Below are 20,331 nucleotides of genomic sequence, written 5' to 3' on the forward strand. Positions count from 1 at the left end.
TGCTCAGGTGTGGATGGATGCGGCTCAGCTGCTAGGGAATCTGTGGCTGATGGCAGAGAGTGACTTGGAGAAGAGCTTTATCATCTGTATCTAAATCAGAACCGTCACAGCCTGCTTGTCTGATTGCAGCAACACACATGCATATGCACGATTCATGCACAATTACACATTCACAATAACTCATTTGATGAATTCATGATCTGTAAACATCCGAAAGTCACAATCATACATTCTCACAAGACATCGGAAGTGGGGCAATGAGCTGCGCATTAGTGGAAGAGAGACAAATCAGCTTAAACTGTCATATATATTCTTCTCTTATTTACTCTGCTCTCTCGATGTCTCTGGAGGAGTAAATGGGCTGTAAAATGATGGATGATTGAGCTGGGTTGTGGTGAGAATTTGGAAGCACAACAATAGCTCAGACTCTGAGAACACTACACACACTCAGAGCATCATCCAGATGCTCATGCTTATTGTCTATGATACTGAACAAAAAATAATTAGTCATCAGATATGTCACTGAAATCAGTTTTTGGTTAATATGGTTGACTGATGCTCAATATGCATTCTAAAACAGAGAAGTTTCATGATCTTTTTCAGAGCTGACCTCTTAAGTTATTATTAAATGTATTATAACAATGTACTTACGTCCTACTTAGGTGAAAAAAAAACAATCTTAAATTCAACTAACTTCATTTAATATAAATTTAAACTGTAATATATTTTCATAAAATTGTAAATAACATGCAGTTAAGTTATGAAAACATCACATTCAGTTTGTACCTAAGTGTATTATTTTAAAATATACTGCTAAAAAAATGAAAGGAACACTTTTTAATCAGAGTATAGCATCAAGTATGCATGCATGTCAGGTATGCATACAAGCACGTGGGGGCCATAAAAACTGCTGAGTACCATTTTGAGTTGCTGCAATGAAATTTCAGCAAAAATGGACTAGCCTGCTACAAATCATTTCACTTTGATCTTTTAATTCAGCCCTCTGTATGTTGATCATTTTAATTTCCATCAAACGATGTGGCATCCTTTCGTTTCTAACACATTACCCGGTCCATATCAGTATAGATATTATCCAGCATGATATTTTTCCCCATTGAGATCTGATGTGTTTTCAAAGCGTTCCATTATTTTTTTTTTTTTAAGCAGTGTATATTTCCACAATAAGTATTCTTTTTAAAGGTATGCTGAAGTTTACTATTTTTTTAACAAGGGTCAGCTTACCGAAGGATCTATTGATATTTTTTTATTTGTTTAGTTAGTGTCACTCCAGCAGAATAGCAGAGTGTGACAATGTTTGGAAGAATATATTGTGTTTTGAAGAGACTAAAGTTCTGCTGTTTAATGAAAAAACAGCAGAAACAGAAAAAATTCAAAATTCAAGAAGCTAAATGTAGGTACATCCTTTAGGTAAACTAGTAAAACTATGAGACGATGAAGTGTTCTACTTTTAAGAATATTGTACATCAGCAACAGAATTTCATAGTTTCGTCAAGCCAGGCAACCAGTAATGAAAGAGGGGATGTGTAATTATGGGCAAGTCACGTCTGTCCCTGCCAACACATACAAAGACTTCCATTAACTGCAATACAGATACTCTGAGTGCACAGATGACTGGAACATCAAGTATGGCAGTGATATAGGCTACACAAGTCATCACTTAAAACAAACAAAAAAAAAGTTAATGAGAAGTCAAATAAGAATGAAAACTTGTCCAAACTGCACACAATATAATGTAACAAAGCAGATCCACGTAATGGGTTAATGTGCTATGTAGAAACACCGCTAAATCACAATCAAAATGTGAATTAAACCTTTACCTTTTGAGCCTGTGGACGCTACAAAGACAAAAGACAAACTACGATCAAATGAGTGCGCACACACATATTACAACTTCTCCTTGTCATTACTTCCTAAAGTGGTGTCTGGATCTGAAATATATTTGGAAGTTAAGGAGAGGTAAAAGCTCCATTCATTTTCTCCATAGGGAAATAGTTTTTAAAACCTTTAAATACAAACTTATAAGCTCTTTGTTAATTGATTATATACAGTGGTGGCCAAAATGATTAGAACACTAGAATTTTCAGCAGCTAAAAAATGGTTTTAAGTCAGTTATTTCTATCTTTTGCTGTTGTGTGTCAGTAGGAAATATCAGTTTACATTTCCAAACATTCATTTTGCCATTAATTGTAATAATGCAGTGAGATTTGTGTGCTCCACACAGAGATTTGATCTGACCATCATCCAGTCTGTCTGGAAGGACATGAAGAAACAGAACAAACTGAGACAGACTCAATCCAGAAGAACTGTCTCCAAGACGCTTCAAGAAACCTTCCTGCAAAGCTACAGTACTGTTAAAAGTTTTAGGCACTTGTGTAAAAATGCTGTAAAATGAGGATGCTGTCAAAAATAATGTCATAGGGGGAAAAAAATATTTTCTTTATCAATTAACTTCTATTAACAAAATTAAATCAACATTTGGTGTGAGCATCCTTTGCGTTTAAAGCTGCTTTTGACCTAGGTGCACTTGCGCAGAGTTTTTCAGGTAGCTTTGCAGGTAGGTTTCTTGAAGCATCTTGGAGACGCTGCAAAATGTTAAATGAATTTTGTATTTTGACAAGACTAAGAGAATAAAAATAACAAAGAGGTTACAATTTCTGTACAACCTACATTGGTTTTGTTTTTTTCTCTGCGACACTTTTTCCTATTGTGTTGACATGCAGCAAAATTTTAAACGAATTGTATCTTGAAAAGATGAATACAAATAAGAAATAGCTAAAATTTTTGTACAACCTACATTATTATTTTCTCTGTGACACTTTTTTTTTTTGCTGTGTTGACAGCGAAATGTTAAACAAATTTTGTGTCTTGACAAGACGAATAAAATTACAAATAGGCCTACAATTTTGTGCATGCTACACTTTTATTTGTTAGACTATCTCTCTCTCAGTAGCGGAAATTTAAATGTGAGGTTCTGGAAACGAGATCTAAATTTAGCGGGAACGGAAAATTATTCTAAGCGGACTGTGGGTGAACAAAGAGTGAATATATAGCAGGAGCAGGTGGGTGCGGAATAGAACTTCGCAGGAGCGGGACTAAAAAAAACAGTCCCGTGCAGACCTCTACAATAGTGTTGACTGCGTCACCAAAAAGGCCAGATGATGACATTGGGCTGTCCAGCAGAAAAGCTTTTTTTTCTTTGTCCTTGATCCCAGTTTTAGCCATACATGAGGCCCTTGCCGGCACACAGCTCCTTCAGCAGGTCAGCCTCCTAAGCCTCCTAACAATTTCTCTTTGGTGGCTGGGCCCGATCACTAGTCAGGAAACATTCGTCAAGTTTACTACGAGGCGCTTTCATTCTTTCCTTAGGCCACTTGATGCTAAGTTTAGCTACCACCTTTATCAAAGCTTTGAGCACCCCCTCAAATGCTATTGAGTGAGGAGACTGCTCTACGGTTGCACTCGGCTCCTGAACTAAAATCTAAACTACGCAGTACAAATTGCGCTCAGCTTAGAGAATATGGGAACGTTTGCACTGTAGCCTGATCTGCATTAAAAAAAAACAGTACAGACAGTGTATTCAAATACACTGCACTTTTGGTTTGCACAATACACAATACTCTTCTCTGTGTGCATGGGGTTCATAAGGTTAACAATTATTTATATGTGGATTTTCACATGAAGAAAATGTCAAAAACATAAATGAGTCACTTACAGTGTTATCAACATAGGCTTCTGTCCACACCATGTCATGCTCTCGATCAATGACCTTCGGCCGACTGAGCACATGCAGATACTCCATCACATTCTCCTGAACATCTGCCAGTGTGGAGATCTGGGTAAAATAACCTGACAACACAGAAAAAAAGTGAAATTATAATTATAAATATTCATTGATATGTGTATGCGTACACAAAATTTTAAAACTATATACAAAATTAAAAACACTCTGGTGATTTGTTGTCTGCTGTCATGAGTGAGAGTATACAGGATTTGTTGACATGCTAATTCTACACTAACATAGGAAATCAAATTGTGTGCGGGATCCCGCACACATCTAAAGCATACAGCCAAACAGTCAGCCAACAGAAAGTGCTAAGCAATGTTGCTGTCAACAAACCTCATAATCATAATCATAACATGATGATAGAATACAAATCAAGACAGACAAAAGCATTATACTATTTTTTTTTAAATATCCAAATGTGAAGCAATCAATGACATGATCAGAGAAACCTGGAACACAGCACAAAGCCCAAGAATACAAACAACAATCGACCAAAGACCATGGCAAACACAAGTTTAAATATATAACTAATCAAGGGATAACAAGGAACATCTAAAGACAATTAGGACAGGGATAATAGAAAGAGAACTACAAAGACCAGGAAACAAAACTACAAGGAGACATGACATCATAAACAAAATATAAGTTACAAAATACAAGACTCAAAGTAAGAAACATGTCACTTATACAAAAACACAGTCTTAGCAGGTGACAGACAGATGACTATGGTGATACGGGCCAATTAGAGAGCCTCCAGGACGGCACCAGTAATACAGGACACCATGGAGGTGCTGGAAGTTCAGGAAGCTTTGGAGGTGTCAGCGACTCAAGGATTCAGGGAGCTTGGGATGTACCAGCAGTGCAGGAAGCTTGGCTGCATCAAGGAGATGTGGAACACAGAAGAACATAGCAGCCTCTGTACTTGACTCTGGGGTGTGAGTGGGCTCCAATGCAGACTCAGGGGCTAGAGCAGGCTCAGGACTGTGGTCAGGGGATGGAGCCGACACAAGCAGACTCTAGATAAGAGGACTGGGGGATAGTGAACTTCCTTAGAGCTGATCTGACAGAAATGATCGAGGAATCCATTACCTTTGCCATCAGGTTCGCGCTGTTAGACACAGCCTTTCTGGCGGCAGATGTTTGCTTTTGCATCTGTCGCTGGTGAAAGTCTGGATGGTCCCTTTGGTTTTTGGGACTGATAATTTGATGACTGTTTTTCAAGAACAAGCTGAAACGTGGACTCATCTGAGCACAGCACACATTTCCACTGCCTTTTTGTCTATCTGTGATTATCTCTGGCCCAGAGAACCCGGCGTCATCACTGCATAGAATTGATGTATAGCTTTCTCTTTGAGTAACAGACATTCAAGTTGCACTTCTTAATGCAGTGCAGATTGTGGTAAATGACAGTGGTTTTCTGAAGTACCCCTGAGCACATGTGGCTATATTTAACACCGCAGCATGATGGTTTCTTATGCAATGCCATCTGAGGGCTCAAAAGTCTTGCACATTCACCTGAGGTTTCCTGCCTTGCCCTACACAGAATGAGATTTCTCTGGAATCCCTGAGTCTTATCACAATATTATGTATAGCAGTTGGTGAAAGACCTAAATTCTTTGCGATTTTGCATTGAGAAATGTGATTTTTGATTAGTTTGACACAAAGCGGCTTTGCTGACAAAGACTGAGATGCTCCTTTTATACCTGTTTTTTTACCTGTTTATTTACCTGCTTATTGTGGACTGTTTCAAAATAGTTTAACTTGGCTATTCTATAACTTTTTTATTTTTATTTTGCCTCTGTCCCAACTTTTTTGGAGTTTGTTGCAGTCATCAACATCAAAACATTTTTATATTTACAAAATACATTTAAGCTGGTCAGTGAAAACATTGGAAAACTTTTCTTTGTACTTTTGGATTGGACGACCATATATTGCTTCACGTACCAGTGAGCGCTACAATGTGTACTCTGGCACAATATATAGATTATGTGTTGTGGCTAAGTGCTCCTAGTTCCATCGTCTTGGCCACAAAATCCATTCCGGTTTCCAGTGCTCCTAGTTTCCTCATCATGGCCACAAAGGCCACTCCCTGCTCCCAACCTGGTGGCTTCCTAAAGATTCTGCTCCTCCATTGTCTCCTGTGCACTCGTTCTGTCATCATCTACACCTGTCACTACTCTATCACCTCATTAAAAATACCCTGCATATACTACACACCATTCACTCTACGACTAGGACTGCTCCTCGATTCGTGCAATCGACTTACCTGGATAACTTACCTGGGTGATATCCTCCCCATCTCCAAAACTCCAATTTACTGCTCCAGTCTCCAACAACTCCCTTTGTGTCTTTCAATATACTGAAAAAATGCTAATTTTTTCTACCTTACCTGCTCTGTTGGTGCTTATATATTCACCTAGAGTACTGATTGTCACAATAAACAATCCTGTGTTGTTTCACCACATTATCTGAGTCTGTTTTCCCTGACCTTATCCCGGAGTTAAGAATGAATTCTGGTTATTCATTATCTGACATGTCACACATTGTAAGACTTTAGCTGGCAGTACTTCCTCCAACCACTAGGGGTCACACTCCTGCCATGACCAGCAGCATTACTCCCATCCACAAGGGGGCGCAAGATGTCTGTTGCCTGCAATCTTCCTCCCAGTTGCCAGGGGGCAACCATTGGCAAGAACTCTCAGCTCTGCTTAGCAATTATTGTTGATGATACTCACCTGTGTAGGGCCCTATTTAAGTTTGCCTTTAGCCATTGTGTTTTGTTCAGTCTTGAGCCTACCTACCTGTGTATCCTGTTGCTAACCGTGAGTCTTTTGTAAGCCATTGTGCTTGTTTTTGTTTTCTCCTTTTTGATGGGGATGAGGAGATACCCCCTGACAATGTAAAGCGCTTTGAGTGCCTAGAAAAGCGCTAAATAAATGTAATGAATTGATTGACTGACTATTGGAAGCCTTGCTTCTGGTTTTGTTTGTACTTTGTTCCTTTTTTTCTTTTAATCTCTACAAGTAAAAATACTTGGAGTTTGTATTTCTCGTCTCCGTGAGATTTTGTCATTCCTCTGCACTTGGGTCTAGAAAATCCTCAACCTGGAGTTAGCTCACTCAGGAAGAGCGCCAGCTCTGTGTTCAGGAGATCAGGGTTCTAGCCCAGCTAAGACAACACTCAAGATTATTTGTCTATAGTCTGGCCGTCCTTACATCTGTATCATTACACACATACATTCATAAACCCTGGGTTACTGTTCTTATTTGCATATTTGCAGTATCAACAGCCATGACTCATGACTAGATATACACAAAATCACATTTGGTTTCCGAGTCCGACTCTTGAAAATCTGTAATATTGAACAATTTGGACACTGAGTTGCACTAGGCTCCTAATATCTCTGGGATCAAACTATATAGTGCCTTTAAAATGAAGATTCCAAAGGAAAAGTTTCTTTGAAACGAGAATCTAAAATTACTTCTTGAATTACAGGTGTGCAAACTTTGGGAAAAGAACAATTTTAGCAATCAGATAGCAATCAGATAGGTATGTTCTATGCAGTTGTTTGGATCGAGGGAAACAATATATATTTCTACTTTCAATATTATTTGTTCTTCATACATTGTTCTTTAAATGAAATAAGTATCAGCTGTATGCTAAGTGACCATTTGGTTTTCAATCATTGAAAATAGGTAAAATTTCACAATTTGGACAATATCAATATTGGACTCCCCATATCTTTATGATTGAACCACATAGGGCCTTAAACATTACATTTATGAAAGAAAAGTATATTAAGAACCAGAATGCAAAAAGCTATAAAGATATCTTTAATTCTTCTAGAGGTACAGGCACGCAAACATTGGAAAAATAATATTTATGGCACTTGGATAGGTATGTCAGTACGCTCAAGATGGCGGCGCGTTCACACGCTGCGGCTTCTCTCTCTCCCGACAGAAAGGTGTTTTCGTGCTTTTTGTCTTGTGAGTCGCAGTGTTTTTGTACGTATTCGTCGCGTCTATCTGTCTCTAAGCGCGCATACAGTCGTGAGTTTCTGCTCGATGTCGGCAGAACCACAAATTGACAATAAAGCAGACTTGACTTGACTTGACTTGATGTCCTATGCAATTGTTTTGATAGAGGGAAACATGATATGTCTAGTTTTAACATTATTTCAGTCATGACAACTCTTGGGGTACATTATAATTTTTAATTTTAATAATGTAAATATAATGTGCATAGGTTTGGTCTTGGCGGACTAAATCTGCTACGATGCTGCTGCTAAATGCTTAGGTCATAAAATTAAAATGAAACATGCTGCTGCTAGATAGAGGAAGATCTCCGTAGCAGATCTAGGCAGGCGGTGCTGGGGAGGCGGTGGGCTAAAATGAGGACATGCATAGCGTGCAGACATAGCATTCATTGAATATGTCCTGGTTATATAGGTAAACAGTAATGAGTATGTCATTCCGATTGTCTGGGAACGTTGACTTGAATTAACCAATTAGAACACAAGTAGAGTTTCATGGCAGAACTAATATTTTTTTTTTCTTCAGACATTTCTCTTTAAATTAAAAAAAAAGTATCAGCTGAATGCATTTGGTTTTTGACAACTGAAAATATGTACAATTTAACAATTTACTCTTGGAGCCACATTGAAAATTAAAGGGGTCATCGGATGCCCATTTTCCACAAGTTGATATAATTCTTTAGGGTCTTAATGAAAAGTCTATAACATATTTTGGTTATAATTTCTCAATGGTAGTGTAAAACAACGCCCTTTTTATACTGTCAAAAAACATCTCTGTTCACAGCGACCCGTTTCGGTGCAGTTCCCTTTAAATGCTAATGAGCTCTGCTGACCCCGCCCCTCTCTTCCGTGGGGTGATGATCCGTTCTCATGAGACTGTTTACTTTAGTTGCGGAACTTGCTAACTAGCACGTTATTAGGAAAGGCAATTTGCAAAGATTCATAAAAGAACCTTATACTCACTTCTTCTGTAGGTGAGGCTGAATCACAAATAATTTATGCGAACATAGACGCATTTAGATAGATCTGGGGGCGCATTCCCTTCAAAAATAAAGGTAATCCACTGTGTCTTCAGCGGCTCAGATGTCGGGAGTAAATGACGACTGCTATGTTCATTATTACATCCAACAACAGAGCACCTCAATCACTTAGGAGCCATTCTTGTCTACTCCTGCTTCGGTGGTGAAACAATGGCGGACTGATGACAGCTCACTCAGGGCGGGTCTAAGGTAAAACGCTAGTGTCAATCAACAATCATGGGAGGGGCCTGGGTCTGTGTGATATGAGAAAGAGGAAATTATTTAATGAGATAAAAAAAAAAACACTGGGTGGATCTTTATCATTATAAGGTGGTTGTGTACACACACTGCCAACACACATTTCAGTTCAAACAACTTGTAAAACTGCATGTCGCATCCGATGACCCTTTTAAGAACTAAAATATCTTTATAAGATAAGATATCTTTAATGCCTCTTGAATTACAGGCACGCAAAATTCAAGGGAAAAATAATCAACAAGAAGTGATTTTTCCTATTTTTGAACTGTAACCATTGGCATATAATGCGACAATAATTGCTAAAGTCAACAGATTTTACTAATAGAGCTACCAATCTCTGTGTAAAAATAACATAATGATGCTGCCGTCTTTCTGAAGTCATTTTTATCCCTTTGTAATTTGGCTCTGAATCTCAGGTGAAAATTGTCATTTTGAACCCCCTCTACAAAACAGATGATTACTTAGTAAATATACTGTACAGTACATCCATTACATTTAATATTCTGGCTTTCTCCTTCGTTTATGTATTTCTTTTAACAGAAAAAAAAAATCAAAAATTTTAACCGGGGACCTCTGGTCTGGGTTGAGTTGACATGAACACACACACACACACACACACACACACACAAAACATGTTAAAGTATGATTATTCATAAGAAGTATAATATTCATATGCTATAAAATAATAATTCATACACTATACACAAGCCATTGTTTTAACTTGAATAAATTGAAAAGAGCCATTTTAGACAAATGTAGGTTCTGTTCCCTTTAAGTCGGTCACGACTTAAACTCAGAACAGACTGACGAATGGGGTCTCGCCCGAGAGCCCAATCACCTTCGAGTGGTAACAGAACGAGCCAATGGTACGCTGAGTACCTTGGTCTGCGGAATTTGCATCGCGAGCTCTGAGTCCCATCTGCCACACCCCAATCTAGCTCCTCTTCTCGTAAGAGGGCTACTTTAATGGTGGCCAGGGTGATCTGAGGGTTACGGTGTGGGCTTCCCCAACGAGACAGCCTCCTCGGGCCGCACCCCCCTCATAAACACCGCAGCCTCTCACCAGGATCCCAGCATCTCATTCGGGGCTCAGGAGGATGACCAAATGTTGATCGCCACATCACAAGGCGGGCTTGAGTCCTCGGGAGATGAGAATTCGGCTGCGTTGCCTGAGAGTTTTGCCCAGCAATTCTCTGCCGCACAGAAGCAGTCTGAGGCCATAAAACATATTCTGCCCCGGCGGCCCGCTGCTGCCTCCACACTGCTGCCGGCTCAGCCACCTCAGCCTGCTCGTCGCCGAGGGCGCCCCCCTGTGGTCTCCTCCACTCCCGCTCGGCCACAGCAGCCGCCTCCACCCTGGCCGCAGTGAGGAGATGGCCGCAGAAGGGTGGCGCAGCCCGTCTCTGCACCTAAACCTGCCAAGCGTCCGGGCAAGTGGCGTTCCTGAGACGGGAGACCCGGAGATGGGGAAGTCAGCTCTTCAGGAGATGGTAGCAGGACCACTCCTTCCCCCGGAGGAGGGCCGGGGGAAAATCCTTTGTTTTTGTTCTCTTTTTGTTCCGCCACTGGCCCCACGACCAGTGGTAACCAAACCTTCATTAAAAGAGCTGTTTCCTCTACCTCCGGGTCCCAAGAGGCCGCGGATGACAGTAGAAGACCGTGATTCCTCACCGCTCTCGTCCCCCTCTTCCTTTGCCAGTTTCCAGGCAGAGCCAGCTCGAGAACGCATTGCCTTCTCACGCCCCCTTTGCCATGTCTCAGAATCAGACAAGTGCTCGGACTCCACCCTTGCTAAGGGACGCTAATCTGTTCCGCCTCGCTGCCCCACTGTGGGTATGCCTGTAGTTTCCTTGACCCCGCTGGTTCGGTTTCTGGGAGCCTGGCTACAGCTCTCCAGTCCGTCCCACTGGCTCATCCGAACGATCAGGCTTGGCTACGCGATTCAATTCGCCCGGCGTCCCCCCAGGTTTTGGGGTATTCGCTCTACGATGGTGGGCAAGGATGCTCCTATCATGCGCACGGAGGTCGTGACCCTGCTGGCAAAGGGCGCAATAGAGCCGGTCCCTCCAGCCGACATTAAGTCCGGCTTCTACAGCTCCTACTTCATAGTACCCAAGAAAACAGGTGGGTTACGGCCAATCCTAGACTTGCATGCCTTGAACCGAGCTCTTCACAGACTTCCGTTCAAGATGTTAACGCCCAAACAAATTTTCGAATGCATTCGTCCCATGGATTGGTTTGCAGCGATCGACCTAAAGGACGCGTACTTTCATGTCTCCATTCTTCCTCGACACAGACCGTTTCTTTGGTTTGCTTTCGAGGGGCAGGCATATCAGTACAAAGTTCTCCCATTCGGGTTGGCCCTGTCTCCCTGCGTCTTTACGAAGGTCGCATAGGGATCCTCCGCCACCATTCAACGGGGTCTTTCCCACACTCGTGGGCCCCGAGCAGGCTCTGGTATTAGAACAGGAAGTCAATACTCTCTCGAGGAAGGAGGCCATCGAGGTGGTCCCTCCTCACGACAGGGGGTCCGGGTTCTACAGCCGGTACTTCATTGTTCCAAAGAAGGATGGGGGGCTGCGTCCCACTTTAGATCTACGTCAGTTGAATCGCTCAGTCATGAGACTGAAGTTCAGAATGCTCACCATCAAGCAAGTTGTGTCTCAGATCAGATCCGAGGACTGGTTTGTTACGATAGATCTAAAGGACGCGTACTTTCATGTCTCCATTCTTCCTCGACACCGTTTCTTCGGTTTGCTTTCGAGCGGCAGGCATATCAGTACAAAGTTCTCCCTTTCGTGTTGGCCCTGTCTCCCCGCGTCTTTATGAAGGTCGCGGAGGGAACTCTGGCTCCACTCAGGGAGCAAGGTGTCCGTATCCTCAACTACCTCGATGACTGGCTGATTCTAGCTCACTCTCGAGTACAGTTGTGCGAGCACAGAGATCTGGTGCTCAGACACCTCGCCCATCTGGGTCTTCGGGTCAACTGGGAAAAGAGCAAACTCTCCCCTGTGAAGAGGATCTCTTTTCTCGGTATGGAAATAGACTCAGTCGCCATTTTCGCGCAGCTTACGAGCAAGTGCGCACAGTCACTGCTGAATTGCCTGAGTCAATTCAAAGGCAAGAGAGTGGTTCCACTGAAACTATTTCAGAGGCTCCTGGCCGGCCTGCCGCTGAACCTTCACCCCGTGGTTGGACCTCTCATTTCTACAGGCTGGTGTTCCCCTAGAACCAGTGTCCTGGCATGTTGTTGTGTCAACAGATGCCTCTGCCACGGGCTGGGGTGCCATGTGCAACGGACATGCTGCGTCAGGCTCCTGGACGGGACCCCGACTTCAGTGGCATGTCAATCGCCTCGAGTTGCTAGCAGTATGGCTTGCTCTGCACCGCTTCAAGGCCCTGCTGAAGGACAAGCACATTCTGGTCCGTACGGACAACACTGCGACCGTAGCGTACATCAACCGTCAGGGCGGTCTACGCTCCCATCGCATGTTGCAACTCGCTTGCCATCTCCTCTTGTGGAGTCAGAAGCATCTGAGGTCGCTTCGTGCCATTCACATCCCGGGCAGGCTCAATCGTGCAGCCGACAAGCTCTCACGACAGCAGTCTTGTCCCGGGGAAAGGAGACTCCATCCCCAGTTGGTTCAGCTGATTTGGGAACGCTTTGGAGATGCTCAGGTAGACCTGTTTGCCTCTCCAGACAATTCCCACTGCCAGTTGTTTTACTCCCTGACCGAGGGCACCATTGGCACGGACGCTCTGGGACACAGCTGGCCGCAGGGCTTGTGCAAGTATGTGTTTCCTCCAGTGAGCCTTCTTGCACAGACATTGTGCAAAATCAGGGAGGACGAGGAGCAGGTCCTCATGGTTGCGCCTTATTGGCCCAGCCGGACCTGGTTCTCCAAACTTGTACTCCTCACGACAGCTCCTCCCTGGCCAATCCCTCTGAGGAAGTACCTTCTTTCTCAGAGACGGGGCACCCTCTGGCACCCACGTCCCGATCTTTGGAACCTACATGTGTGGGTTCTGGACGGGTCACAGAAGGTTTTGGTACCTTGCCACTTCGGCTAGGGCCTCGTCTACCAGACATGCCTATGCTCTGAAGTGGAACCTCTTTGTCACTTGGTGTTCTTCACGTCGAGAAGAACCCTGGAAATGCCCAATTGGGTCAGTGCTTTCCTTTCTTCAGGAAGGGTTGGAACGAAGGCTGTCTCCTTCCACCCTGAAGGTCTACATTGCGGCTCGCCACGATCCTGTTGACGGTAAATCCCTTGGGAAACATGACCTGATCATCAGGTTTCTGAGAGGGGCCATGAGGCTCAATCCGCCTTGCCCTCAACAAGTTCCCTTTTGGGATCTCGCAGTTGTTTTATCCGCACTACAGAGAGCTCCTTTCGAACCCCTGCTTTCAGTGGAGCTAAAATTCTTATCATTGAAAACTTCGCTCCTGATGGCTTTGGCTTCGGTTAAGAGGGTCGGGGACTTGCAGACATTTTCAGTTGATGAAGCGTGCCTGGAATTCGGGCCGGCCATCTCTCACATTATCTTGAGACCCCGGCCTGGATACGTGCCCAAAGTTCCCACCACTCCCTTTAGAGATCAGGTGGTGAACTTGCAAGCGCTGCCCCCGGAGGAGGCAGACCCAGCCCTGGTGCTGCTCTGTCCAGTACGTGCGCTCCGCACTTACATAGACAGAACTCAGTTCTTCAGGACCACAGACCAGCTCTTTGTCTGTTACGGAGGCCAGCAGAAGGGAAAGGCTGTCTCCAAGCAGAGGCTATCCCACTGGATAGTGGATGCTATTGTCTTGGCTTATCAGGCTCAAGACCTGCCATGCCCCCTAGGGGTGAGAGCTCACTCAACTAGGAGTGTGGCTTCCTCCTGGGCACTGGCACATGGCGCCTTGCTAACAGACATCTGTAGAGCTGCGGGCTGGGCGACACCTAACACATTTGAGAGATTCTATAATCTCCGTGTAGAGCCCATGTCCTCCCGTATACTTGCCCCTTCGGGACAGTAAACAGGACCTGCTCGGTCAATTCGCTTGCTGCGCCATTCCACTCCACAGACTGGATGCGTGTGCTATTCTCCTCAGGTGAGTTCCACAGTTCAGAACCCTGGGTTCCTCCAGTACTGTTATGTCGAGCACTTGCGTGCATGCCCTGTCTGTCAGCCCCTGTGTTAGACTAGGTGCTTCCATGGGTTGTGGTTCCCCTCTTGGGCAATCCCACGTGTGTATTTCCTCAGTAAGTCTCTCTCGGCAGCATGTGTCTTTCCCTTGGCAAGCCACCCTTGCCATCTCTGACATTGAAACATATCCACCCTGCGGGCTGGGTACCTCAGAGATTCACATGCATCACCGCTACGCTGGTTGATATGTGCTTTGTAAGACCCCCTATAAGCAGGCAGCCTGTTAACATACTTCCAGCTGGAATATGCTACCCAGTGTGTTCGGTGTTAGGTATAGCCCTTCGCTCGTGCTGGCTTCATGACAGGGTGCTATCACTTACGCAGGTTACTGGAAGACAGCCATTGTGGCGTTTTGGAAGGGACCCCATTCGTCAGTCTGTTCTGATGTAACGTCGAACGTGACCGACTGAAAGGGAACATCTAGGTTACGTATGTAACCCTCGTTCGCTGAAGGAGGGAATGGAGACGTTACGTCCTTTTGCCACAATTGCTGTTCCGCTGAACGGCTGGGTCACATGGCTCAGATCCTCAGCGAAGACTTGAATGCGAGTTGCTCGCTCTGCTCCTTATATACCCACACAGCGGGGCGGAGCTTGCGATGCAAATTCCGCAGACCAAGGTACTCAGCATACCATTGGCTCGTCTATTACCACTCAAAGGTGATTGGGCTCTCGGGCGAGACCCCATTCGTCAGTCTGTTCTGACGTAACGTCTCCGTTCCCTCCTTCAGGGAACGAGGGTTACATACGTAGCCTAGACGTTTTTCACTACACACACATGTGGCGATCAGGTCATTCTTTCACTGTTTGTTAATCAGCTGAGGAAATGTTTTCAGAGCTGCATGAGAAAGAATGAGTAAGCCTAACCTTTATTAGCGCAGGCCATCCATTTCAGGTTATCAGCAAAGGCAGACTCCCGACCAATCAGGTAAGGGAACACACGCACCTGCAGACAGGAGAGCTTAGGTTAGCTGTCAGTCATGTTTAATCGCTCAAGATTAAGCTAATGTACAATCCCTTAACAGCAGATAAGTCACAGCACCCTGACTGCATCTAATTAGTTTACTCTTTAATTGTTTAGCTTCAATAAAAGTTTGGCCAACCAAACAATTAAAGTTATTTTGTGATACAATAAAAAAAATAAAAAAACTATGATGATAATGGATGTAATCTGAAGTCAAATTTACAGTGCACATTGCATTAGAAATGTTTGAATATGTTCTGTTGGTAAACACCATTCAAGAATAAAGCCTATAACTAACATACACTTAGACCCTAAAGTCATCAGTCACATGAAAAACATACCAGATCTGATCCATAACAGAACCAATCGCAATCACTTAGCATATTATTGAATGAATGCTGCTTCCACATTCTCTGTGCCTCATTATGTGCTGCCATTGAGATAAACCACATGCACACACACACACATACAGGAATACTGAGGTGAAGAGAGAGGTGCTGTATGACATACTGGAGGTCACATAAGAAGTACTGCGGTTGCCCCTTAATAGTGGAGAACACAGCATGTACACCAATTTTAATTTCTTGTTTTCTGCCATGTATTTCTTAACCCAACTAATATATGTTTTAGTTATAAAATTATTCTCTTCCCACAGCAATGTTCTCCACACCTGACATGTGTGGGGGTTTCATTCCCAGTTTCATTCCCACTGTTTGTTCATTTGTTCCCATGTTTTAGTTAAAGCATCTTTAACCTGTGAAATACTCAAGAGCTATCAGACTCAAATTGTGCCTAAATCTAACAAATCTAAGGAAAAATTGGATGGTGACAAATGTACTGTACATAGTGAAGTGCATGAGTGGGCAAACAGAGATGATGTTTAAGAAGAGACCTTAAAGAATGAGAAAAACGATTAATGAATTGGAAAGAGGCAGGTAGTCCACCACAAGAACCCTGAGCAACAAACTGTGGCCCTGTCCCTAATGGCACAGTTAATGTTCACCTAGAGTCTTGCTGACTGCTGACTATGCTCCCACACACCCATGTCTGTTAAGTCCACGAGACTGAAAAGTGTGCCATTTGTGTTTCCCATTTGTCATTTTAGGCTCCACAGCAGACTTGTATCCAACAGTCTACATGGCATTACACCATGTAAATGTGGACTCTGAGGAACACTGCAAGGGTTTACAGTGTAATTTGGGATAGGGTCAGACTCCTTTGGTTCAGCAGTTAGGGACTTGTGATGGCTAGTGAGAGTTTGTATTAATAATTCATATGGATAATTTCCAAATGATTGACATTTGGGTTCTTAAATCTTCTCTGCCTCAAACAGTCCCACTTTAGGGTATCAAAACTCGAAGCTCATGAAAATCAAAATGGATTCTAGATTGTTTTAAAAGATTTTCAATGGTTTACCAATGTCATTGCACTCAACAGACAATTATGATCTAAGGTATAAAGGTATCCTTGCGTGACATTTTGGATTAAAGAAGGTATTACAGTAGTTTCATGTAAACTGCATAGAACCACTAGCAATACGTCCAATAAGTGTGAAACAGCTTTTCAGGAGATTCAGACCAGCCCGGAAGACATTAGACATGCTGAGCGAGGGATGCATTAACAGTGTTATACATGTGGGGAACAATAAAAGCGTGATTAGGGGAGATGCACAAAAGAACACCATATTGGCTCACACTGGGGTGCTTTTTTTTTACCAAGCATAATTCAGTACGTGTTTAAACTCTGCCTCATGTGTCCTGCCACCAGCACCAGCCCCACTAAAACATTACTGTTCTTGTCTACCAAAAGAGCACACAAAATACTGACCTGAGGAACATTTATTCATTCCTCACAGTATTCCTGCAGTCGTTTTCTGTTGTTTATTTAGTATACCTGATTCATCAGTTGGTTCTTATACGTCAGGCAGGTTAACAAAATGGTTTGAATCAGTTTCTGATTCAGTCTGGATCATGAGGATCTATCAAAACACAAAAACATCTACAAGTACCTCTACAACATGGTAATAATTCAAAAAAGTACATATCAAAGTACCTTGGTATGATTTCATACCACCACTGCACCATAGTACTGCCACATTAAGCCACAGTTTTAAATGGTTGTAACGATAGAATCAGAATCAGATTTATTCGGCAAGTGTGCGCAGACACACAAGGAATTTGTTGTGTTTTAAGGTGCTCTTGGTACATACATGTATGTATACATACATACATACATACATATCAGACATGAGAACAGAAAATATTAAATAAGGGTGTATTCACATCAGGAAAGTCCGCTAGTTCACTTGCTTTGGTCCGGACCAAATACAATGTTGATTTTTTTGTTTGGTGCGGTTCGCTATCACACTGCCCTTTTTGCAAGTGAATCAGAAATTGTAAAAAAAAAACACGTGTGCTTAATGTCATCCATTCATTGGTTCATCCATTCAACCGTACCAGAGTTCGTTTGGAAGCGGACTGAGACCACCTCTTCAGCTGGGTCTGGGTACAGTTGTTTGGTCCACTCCCGAGTACGATTGCTGTATTCACACCTGCCCAAAAGATCCGCACCAAGGGGGGAAATGAACTTGAGTTCGATTCAATCGAACCACACAAGACAGGTGTGAATACACCCTAAGACTAGGGATGTAACGATTACCGGTTTGACGATAAATCATGATAAAATTCCCGACGGTTAGTATTAACGTTTAATATTTTAATTATCATTAAAACCGTATTAGATTACCGCGATTTGAACAACTCACGATAAATAAATACTGTCCAGCATAAAGCAGTTTTAAGTAACAGTCTCACATGCGCACAGCACGCAGAGTAGTTTCGTTTTGAGTGAAAATAGGGCGGAAAAGCTGTGAGGTTTTAAAAGAGTGCTTAAAAGAGTTCTAAGGGAATTATACAAATGAATATATGATGAATTATGAAACTTTTTCAAAGCTTTATTTGAACATTTACATTAGATATTTCAACATGCTATTAAACTGTTGTCAGTTAAGTTGTCATTTAAAATCTGAACATCATTGGTAATGTTATTGTTTTAGTGATTATGCAAACAAAAAGTCATTTTATTTGTTGTTTGTTGATTTTTAAATATAAAACTTGGTGAAGTGATTTATGTGTTGGTACTTTTTGAACATCTCCAGCACATTTTAACAAAACCGTGATAATACTGATAACTGTGATAATTTTGGTCACTATAATCGTGATAAGAAATTTTCATACCGTTACATCCCTACCTAAGACTTTACATTAACTAATAATAATAATAATAATATTGTTTATGAATCTGGAACAGAAGATTTATGTACAGATTTGTGCATTATTTACTATTTATACAGCTGCATGATTAAAGAGATATGCATATGTATTTATATAGTACTTGAATTACAGAACACAAGTAATAATTCCTGTGCTATCTGTTTAAGCTGGAGATGGCATGGGAAAAACTGTTTTTATGCCTAGATGTTCTAGGGCACAGAGATCTGTGGCGTCTGCCTGAAGGGAGAAGTGCAAACAGGTTGTGTCCGGGGTGAAAGTGGTCTGTGATGATGCTTCCTGCCCGTTTCTTCACTCTGGAGATGTACAAGTCCTGAAGGTTGGGCAGGTGCACACCAATTATCATTTCTGCTGTCCACTGAAGGCAAGTTGAGATGAACCCATGTGCGGTTTATTGAAACAGTAAAATCCAAAATACAACCAAAGACTTGACTTGACTTGAACAGACTTGCCATGAACAGAAACACAACTCACCAACAGCAGGTACACAATACAAAGCTAGACCAGAGACAATGGCAACATGAGGACTACTTATATCAAACAATAGGGTCACATGTACTGTATGTATCAAGATGGCGCCACAAACGGCTGCCATGGTGCTTAGCTAAATAACTGACTGGTTGAGCTCGGCTACCAAAACTGACCTTAGAAGATTGCAGCGGATAGTCCAGAGAGCTGAGCGAATCATAGGTACAACCCTCTCCACCCTCCAAAAACTGTACTCATCCAGAGAGAGCAAAAGGGCTGGCAAAATCACTCTGGACCCCTCACATCCAGCACACTGCCTCTTTGAACTGCTGCCATCTGATCGACGCTACAGAGCACTGAGCACCAAAACAGTCAGACATAGGAACAGTTTCTTCCCTCAGGCCATCTACCTCATGAACAGTTAAAGTGGTTATATGATACGATTTCAATTTTTCCTTTCTCTTTGGAGTGTTACAAGCTCTTGGTGCATAAAGAAGGTCTGTAAAGTTGCAAAGACTAAAGTCTCAAATCCAAAGAGATATTCTTTATAAAAGTTAAGAGTAAACCACGCCTACCTAAAACGGCTCATTCTAACATGCCCCCACATGTCTACATCACTATGTGGGAAGATTTGCATAATGCCGCCCAAATGTTCACGCAAAGAAAGAAGGCGTAACTTTTATTCTCGCTGTAGTATTGTTGTTGCCGCCGCAGACATGTCGTGAAGGCGCTGTGTGTTTCATTGTGAAAGCGAAACTACTTTGTTTGGCCTTCCAAAAGAGGACGATATCACTTCGTCATGCCTGGAGCTGATCCGTGCTGGTTGCTGAGGAAATACTACAACTTTGCACTGTGGATCGCCGGATCGGAATCTGTCCTCTGCAATTCTATGACTGTCTGGTTCAGCTCAGCTACCAAATCTGACCTCAGAAGACTTCAGAGGGTAGTCCGGACTGCTGAGTGAATCATTGGTACATCCCTCCCTTCTCTCCAAGAACTGTACTTATCCAGAGTGAGCAAAAGGGCTGGCAGAATCACTCTGGACCCCTCACATCCAGCACACTGCCTCTTTGAACTGCTGCCATCTGATCGACGCTACAGAGCACTGAGCACCAAAACAGTCAGACATAGGAACAGTTTCTTCCCTCAGGCCATCTACCTCATGAACAGTTAAAGTGGTTATATGATACGATTTCAATTTTTCCTTTCTCTTTGGAGTGTTACAAGCTCTTGGTGCATAAAGAAGGTCTGTAAAGTTGCAAAGACTAAAGTCTCAAATCCAAAGAGATATTCTTTATAAAAGTT

At 42.8% G+C, this 20,331-nt stretch overlaps 1 protein-coding gene across 1 annotated transcript in view; it reads right to left on the minus strand.

Moving 5' to 3' along the window:
- cacna2d3a (calcium channel, voltage-dependent, alpha 2/delta subunit 3a) overlaps nucleotides 1–20,331 on the minus strand; it is a 192,817-nt gene that overhangs the window by 105,444 nt on the left and 67,042 nt on the right. Inside the window, exons 11-13 of the mRNA XM_016493046.1 lie at nucleotides 15,172–15,250; nucleotides 3,734–3,867; nucleotides 1,839–1,856 (exon numbers count right to left, since the gene is read on the minus strand). Coding sequence (XP_016348532.1) covers nucleotides 1,839–1,856; nucleotides 3,734–3,867; nucleotides 15,172–15,250 — 231 coding nt within the window. The remainder of the gene's footprint in view (nucleotides 1–1,838; nucleotides 1,857–3,733; nucleotides 3,868–15,171; nucleotides 15,251–20,331) is intronic.

Source organism: Sinocyclocheilus anshuiensis, unplaced genomic scaffold (assembly GCF_001515605.1).
Source record: "Sinocyclocheilus anshuiensis isolate Anshui unplaced genomic scaffold, SAMN03320099.WGS_v1.1 scaffold1894, whole genome shotgun sequence".
NCBI lineage: Eukaryota > Metazoa > Chordata > Actinopteri > Cypriniformes > Cyprinidae > Sinocyclocheilus > Sinocyclocheilus anshuiensis.